The 7439-nt window shown below is 34.8% G+C and overlaps 1 protein-coding gene across 5 annotated transcripts; it reads right to left on the reverse strand.

The window, feature by feature from the left end:
• Positions 1–2441: 2441 nt before the first annotated feature.
• LOC112737783 (uncharacterized) lies at positions 2442–6277 on the reverse strand. Of its 5 annotated transcripts, XR_003812929.2 has the most exons (6): positions 5887–6277; positions 5079–5689; positions 4731–4926; positions 4127–4258; positions 3153–3780; positions 2442–2970 (listed from the first exon to the last, which is right to left on the reverse strand). XR_003812929.2 is itself a non-coding variant. In XM_029291428.2 (5 exons), the coding sequence occupies exons 2-5, from the start codon at positions 5375–5377 to the stop codon at positions 3673–3675; spliced, it is 735 nt and encodes a 244-aa protein (XP_029147261.1). In that variant the 5' UTR covers positions 5378–5689; positions 5887–6277; the 3' UTR covers positions 2442–3672. The 5 variants fall into 5 exon arrangements, 4 of the variants coding, with proteins under 4 accessions (XP_029147261.1, XP_029147262.1, XP_025643694.1 ...); XM_029291428.2 differs by having other exon boundaries at positions 2442–3780; XM_029291429.2 differs by having other exon boundaries at positions 2442–3780; positions 5079–5416; positions 5887–6270.
• Positions 6278–7439: the final 1162 nt, after the last annotated feature.

Raw genomic sequence — 7439 nt, forward strand, 5'->3', positions numbered from 1 at the left:
CCTCTCCTGCCAACAATTTAACATATCAACTAATTTATAATAAAATTCTCTCTTTTTTTTTTTTTACATTAACAAAATACTGATTTAGTGCGGCACTCCTCCTCCACTTTGACTTCCTCCATTGATCATTAATTCTACTGCGTCGTGCACTTCTCCACTGATCATCAATTCTGCAGTGTCGTGCGCCTCTCACTACCATTATTCACTAAAAAATTCAAAGCATAACAAAAAGGAGCATTTAAAACTATTACAAAAAAGAACATAAAAAAATTTTAACAAAATAGAACATCTAAAATTTAATAGAAAAAACATTAAAATTATTGTAGAAAAATAACATCTAAAATATAACAAAATTATTCTTTTTTTCTTTGTTTGATTTTTCTTTTTTTTTTATTTTTTTTAAAAGTGTAAAATAAGAATAATTATGAGAAAGTGAAACGAGAAAGAGAAGAAGAGATGGAGAAGGAAGAGTTTTGAATTGTGTAGAATTTATCAAAAAATAATATCAAAATTTCTTAACTATGATATAAAAAAAAATTTAATTGTGTCGAGGAATTTTTTTAACTAGTTAGTAGTTATCAGAAACAAAAATAACATTAAAATTTCTTAACCATGCCAATAAAATTTATTAATCAATTAGAAGTTGTTCAGCTTTTTATTCTTTTTTTTTTCTTCTTTCTTCGTGTGAAATTTCTACGTTACTGTTTATTAAATTATATATAATTTTAAATTTTTTGTATTTATTGTCAAAAGGATAAACAAATAAACAAAATAAAAAATTATAAAATTATGTATAAAATTAAAAACAAATTTTTAATTGAAAAATACAAAAATTTTGTTTAAAAATATAATAATATTTTCTTTAATATTGTAGTTTTCTTTTTTCGCTACTTATTTTTCTTTCTTTTTTTTTTGTTATATATTTTTTTGTTTTTCATCTTGTTCTTTTCTGAGAGGTAGAGAAACAAACCAGGAAAAAAAATGATGGCAATGATGTAAAAAAAGAAGGAAGAAGAAAAAAAAACCGCATAAGGAGTAGAAGGAAGAAGTTGGGGTGTAATACAAAGAAGTAGAACAAAAAGAATGTCTATTTAAAAAATTAGTTAAACTTATTCCTTAATACACTTTATTCTGGTCAGGTATTATTGTTAAATATATATATGAATTAAAAAGCTTACTATCTTAACTTTTAACATCTCATGAACTATATTGCAATATTAATTATTTACGTAGTTAATATAAAAAATAATTATTATTTTAGTTCCCGTAATATATTACGTAGTTGATAACAATTAACTTCTTACTTTTAAAGTATAACAAAAATTAAATAAGAGTGAATGCAGAATTAGTGAGGTTGATAATTCACTTAAAAAGTCTTTGCATCAAAATAAAATCATAAAAAAAAAGATTTGTATTGTGCTGTTTCATTAATTGTTTAATTTACTCTAAAGTCTAAAACCAAGATTACTCTGTTCGGCATAAGAAACCACCGTTTGTATGTACTTCGTAGAATCGTTATTCTTGTATGAGTCGATGAGTGATGTTCTTCTAACTTCTGATGAGGTTTCAATTATAGCTTTCCTCATATATATATATATGATTGTCTCTAGTTATTGTTTTTAGCTCGTGCTCTCCAGTTTTGGGTATGATGTTGTATAACATTATTTTCTTTGCTTTATAAATTGTGGGAACTCTACTTCTGCTTGTGTCTATCATGTTTTTCACTTTTCTTTTTGATGCATGACAAAGATTCCATATTATCACTATCTTCAGTTTCTTATTCTGAAATTAAAAAAAAAAAATATTCATATTGTGTTAATCAGGAGCTGCTTTACATTATGCAAAAGTTCTACCAAATCCATTGCTTGTTAACATGGGCCTGTGTGGTTTGTGTATCTAATTCTGGGCCAATGTACTTGGGAAGAATTTGATAGCTCAGGAAGTAACATGTCTGTGAACGGCAACGGCAATCCAAACCATCTCAACCATGTCTCATATAGTCATATGACAAGGTCACCTCCGAGATCTTGCCTAAGGTTGAACATCCACAGATACCCAAGAATGTGGCGTCGTGATGAATTCCGGATAATATGTTACATCATGTTATATCCATCCTAATGAAATAATTCTTCTCCATCATCCATCTGAATCATATAGCAGAGTAAATCACCAATTTACACTGCAATAACTAATCTAAATGCATTGAGCAAAGTACATGGCCACATGAGAGGTAGCTGCTCATAAAGCATTTTAACTGAATTGTTACGATTCCTGTCACAAGCAATATTTCTTTGGTGTCAAAGGCACCTATACTCCAAGCACCAGTGAGTCGGTGCTTTTTATTCTTGTCCCCCTGATAGGTACCAATTTTTTGGCCTCATTTTTGTATGAATGCTTCTTAAGCAGTGATATGTTATTGTTTAAAAGTCATGTACGCTTAAGCTCAACTCCATTAGCCCTTTCTAAGAGATACCAATAACAAGCAGCAAAGATTACAAAATTTTGATCACAAGCCATACAAGTAAAAGATGCAACAAGTTGTAAATCCCAGGCAGGATAATTTGCATACCTATTCCTTTGCCTATTTCAGACAGCACTTGAAGGAACCAGCTGATTCTAGGATTTCCCATGTGGTTTTCAGCTTGTTTTCAAGGCACCATCGTGACAAACTTTGTCTTGGTGACACAAAAATTAGGCTTTTAAAAAAGATGAGGCACACGTTATGCCCTTGAAGTAGAACAGGAGAGGACCCATGTCCTGTTGATTGTGTAAGGGAATTTGCGATGGATGAAGAGTTCTGCAGGATTCTCGACAAGGCTAAAGGAACAGGATCTTTGGTGGTAATAGATTTCTACCCCACCTCTTGTAGAAGCTGCAAATATATAGAGCAAGGTTTTGCCAAATTGTGCAAGAAAAGATTGTCGCAGCCATCCTCAAGTATTCATCTCGAGCCCCAAGATATTGTGTTAACTTCATGGGAAGGGATCATTCTCATAAAAAATTGGTTCTACATGACATAAGTTCTTTAAACATAATTTTGTAGACCACAAATAAAATATTTTAGCCATGTGATTGTATTTCACTTAAATGGAACACTTGCTTGCAAGATCTCAGGTGTAGAGTTCAAAGACATGGGTAGAAATAGAACATACCTTCGCCTTTTGTGCAGGGTTCCTCAATTTCTCGTAGACCCTTCAGAGGGTTTTAATAAATATTTTTTTTTCTTGTAAACCCTGTTCATCTCGTTTGTATATATTGGATCGAAACCTTTCACTGCATATAGATTTAAATAATAGTACAGGTCTACAGTGCTTGTGAATGTTATTCAGTTGCTAGTAATACGATAACGTGTATGTGTTGCATTGGAAGAAATATATATGTCCATTTCACATAAACCAAGAAAGGATATGCAATAGCTTTTTTCCACTCTAGGTCACTTTTTTTAGGGGGAAAAGATTCACGTTAAATTCAGGTCATTTTCAAGATTGTACCGGGTGTATTGTAGAATTCATCTACATATTACAAATATCACCTGGTATTAAAAAGAGAAACGATCAATTGAATTCATTCAGCATTGGGCGGCACAATCAAAAACTTTCCCAATTAATGTTGAACCTGTAAATTGACCTTAGCCCTGTTCAAGGCAAGAAACTGATATCCAAACCAATTAAATTATGACCTTTCATAGACCTGCACTTCTGGTCCATATATCAAACGGCAACGCTCAGTAAATGAACCAACCATCCTAGAGGCTACCTCCTTGAAGAACATAGATGCAATCTGACCAACAGAAAAAGAACATTGATTAGCCATCACCCGAAAAATACATAATAATGTTAACATTGATTTTATAATGTTAACATTAATGGGGTTTATTCTGATGGAATGGGCTGCATAGCAGATTGTATGAACACGGATGCAGGCACATAAGAGGGTTAGTCATGTCAAGTTACTGGTAATGATACTCAGCAAATAAACCCTTTACACATACATGAATTAACAGATTAAGTCCTCAAAAGTCAGGGAAAGGAAAACATAAAATTGAGGACAGGACACTGATTCCGAGAAAGCATAATGACAGTAAAAACAAATTGATCAAGACAGATACAGAATGACAGAACCATACCTGTCTATAAAGTGGTGACTGAAACTTAAAATCCACCAGAAAATAAAGATTGCAAGTCCCTGGAACTGGGCCTGGATTGAATTCCCATATGTTTATCAAATGATCAAACAAGGTACTCTGTGAAACAGTTGTCTGAAAATATAAAACATATAGTATAAGGCTATAAGCACAACAAAATAGCAATCAGTAGAAACAAAAAACAAAATTCTATTGCCATAAACAAGTTGATTTCGTGCTGCCCCTTTCAACAAACCAGCTAACCCCAATCCTGCTAGTGGTCACTTGGCTTGACCATTCCTATAGAAGTGGGAACAATTGCCAAAAGCGCAAATAACACATGCATTTTTGCCGCCTCTAGTTTTGAGATGTAACATGATACCCTCTTAACTCTCTTAGCAATTTTCAGATCAGAATGATACAAATGGCCGATGATGTAATACATTATGTAGAGTTGTGTAGCAACGACATATTGGCAAAGCTACTCTATTGCATTGGCATGAACAACATACTGCCAACATTTTTATAGAAGCAGAATCCAACAGATTTTAATGGTAAGGAAAAGAGAAAGTAACCATAATCATCCTGAGTAGAGAAAATGAACTACCTTTATACGCTTTGGTCTCTCCAATTCAACATGAGAGACATAACTTTCAACAAGAAATTTAAATCCAATCTCCAACTCAGCATCAAATGATCCATTTGGATAGTGCCTAAGTATCTCCGACTTTTGACACCAGGGGACAAACCCATGGTAGAAGTCAACAGCTGCAACAACATCAAATAATTGCTCTGGCGAATACCTGATATCAGAAAGCGTATCAGCTCACAAATGCAAAGCGTATTCTCTATCAACCCAAAAGCGTCAAGTTCCAATTAATTACACACTAAAATGATCAAATTGTTTAAATTCAACATAAGGATTAGGGATTGGGGAGGAAGAGGAGTGTGTTACCCCAAAACGCGCTTCTCCTCGTATATTTTGGAGAGAACACCTTCTTCACCATCCCCACATCCAAGAAAGTGCCTCGTTTGGACAGCAGCATTGCTGTTATTCAACGCTCCCGTAAACGGGAAACCTGCAACGCGGCATCCAAGGGACTGAATCTGATTGGTGGCACCGCCAGCTATGGAGGTAAGGCACCGACAGCCGTCGAATTTGTTGCTGCCTCTCCTCCTAATCAATTGAGCTACGCCGCTTCTGCGTGACGCTAAGGAGCAGAGTGCCTTTGCGGTGAACAAAAATGCCGGCATTTTTTTTCTTCAACTCAAAAAGAATTGGAAGATGGAAACCTAAGTTGAGAAATTGGGCGGGTTTTAAAACGAAAGAATGAGAATGGGGGAACAATAGATTAGGATTGGAAATCGAAAGTAAACCCTAGAATATGGGAAACCAAGGGAATGGGAAAAATCTTGGAATGGGAGAAGACGCGGAATCGTTTATTCAAAACAGAAAAGCTCGACATCGAATCATTTATTCAAAACAGAAAAAGTTTTTCATGATAATCCTTGAAGAGAACATGAAAAAAAGCATGTCTTCAGATTGGCATTGTTTTCAGTTACAGGCTGCAAAGGCAATAGAACTTAATTAATTATTAATTATTCAATTCAAGGAAATAATTTCAGCTACATTCAGAAGAAGAAAACCAAACCCTCCCTATATTCATTCTCTCCAATGAACAAAAGTGTAGTACAAAATCTAATTCATAGTATCCGAATATAGATGCAGCAACATTCAGTCATCAAATTAAAAGAAATTAAACCATTCAGAGGAGAGTTGCCCGTATTGGAGAGGAGGCCGCACGCAGAGCTCCGGACGACAGAGACAGACGCAGTGGAGCCACGACGGACGACAGAGACGCAGGAGAGGCACGCCGCACGGCGGAGCCAAGGCGGCCGGGCGACACAGACGGAGGAGGCAGAGGAGGCAGACACCGGCGACGAAGCACACGGCACGGCGGGGCCAAGACGGAGGAAGGAGAGGCGACCTCCGTTGGCTGACCGGCGGAGTGAGCTAGGGAGGAGAGAAAATCGGTGATGACTGATGAGTGACTGATGGGTGAATGAGGTTGGGGAGGGGGCGCCGAGGGTTCTGGCGTGGGAAATTAGGATTTTTTTTTTCCACATTAATTTCAATATTTTATTTTGATGAACAAAGAAGGATTTTTTAAATAAATATCTGTTTTATTTTTTAACAAATCGATGGTTGCTCGATATATAACGAAACCTACTCCTCTTTGTAGGTATCATTTTTCTAGAAGTGTATCAAAGTGTCTTCGATTAGATTGAATTTAGAAATAAAGATAAATTAAACTTTATAAATTAAAGATGAAATAAATGAAATAAAGTTTTCGAAAGAGAAATGCACTAAAAATGAAAAAAAGTTTGCGTTAAAATTAAAAGAAAATAATAAAATGCCTTCGACAGGATTAAAGGACTTTGACTTGGAAATTAACAATGCAGGAATGTGAATTGGACAATGAAGATAAAGAATATTTGGAAAATAAATTTACTTAAAATGTAAAGTTTACAAAAAGATAACTTGAAAGAATGAAAAGATGGAAGGAACCCTACAGAAAAGTTACTCGATTACAGACTCAGGAATTTTCTGGGATGTGAGTGTGCTTGAGTGTTTTCTGAGTAAAAGTTCCGACCCTTATTCCCTAAGACTTCCTAATATTTATAATCCACTTTAGGTAACTACCAATTAATTACAATTAATTACAAGATTACAGCTTTGAATGCATTCTCCTTAATAACCGTTCCCGCCTAAACGTTTCCATGATTTCCTCGCGTGATGAAGGCCTTTAACTGTTTCACTACCATAACTGTTCGATTCACTTATTCGAATGTCTTGCTCGATTACCTATCTCGAATATCCTATTCAACTATGCCTATCCGATTAATGAGTCAATCGAAGTCTAATCCGCGTCGATCACCTCCAATCCCACGCTTACGCACACATCTTTTCGAGAAATTGTCTTTGCCTTCCTCCGAATCAACTTACCTTTATCGAAAATATTTTTTCGATCAACAATACCTTATTCTTTTTTATTTTCTAATATGCGTGTATTATCAACTACTGTAAACTAGATAAGCGCAAACAGTACTTATAGATGTTATTCATTTTCAATGCGTTTTGGATGTCACTTTCATCTATTTGAAATCTTTCTCTTCTTTCTCTTAAACCATTTTCTTGAGATATTTGAGTGGGACGGATTCTCCAAAAAAAAGTGCCTCATTCGGATAGCAACATTGCTGTTACTCAAAATTCCTGTAAACGAAAAACCGACAATACGGCATCCAATGGATTGAA

Source organism: Arachis hypogaea, chromosome 2 (assembly GCF_003086295.3).
Source record: "Arachis hypogaea cultivar Tifrunner chromosome 2, arahy.Tifrunner.gnm2.J5K5, whole genome shotgun sequence".
NCBI lineage: Eukaryota > Viridiplantae > Streptophyta > Magnoliopsida > Fabales > Fabaceae > Arachis > Arachis hypogaea.

Coding starts and splice junctions, on each gene's coding strand:
- LOC112737783 (XM_029291428.2), bottom strand. CDS start 5,377: ATGCCGGCATTTTTGTTCACCGCAAAGGCACTCTGCTCCTTAGCGTCA. Junction 4,927..5,078: donor GAGGAGAAGCGCGTTTTGGG/GTAACACACTCC, acceptor TTCTGATATCAG/GTATTCGCCAGAGCAATTAT. Junction 3,781..4,126: donor AGTCACCACTTTATAGACAG/GTATGGTTCTGT, acceptor TCTGTTGGTCAG/ATTGCATCTATGTTCTTCAA.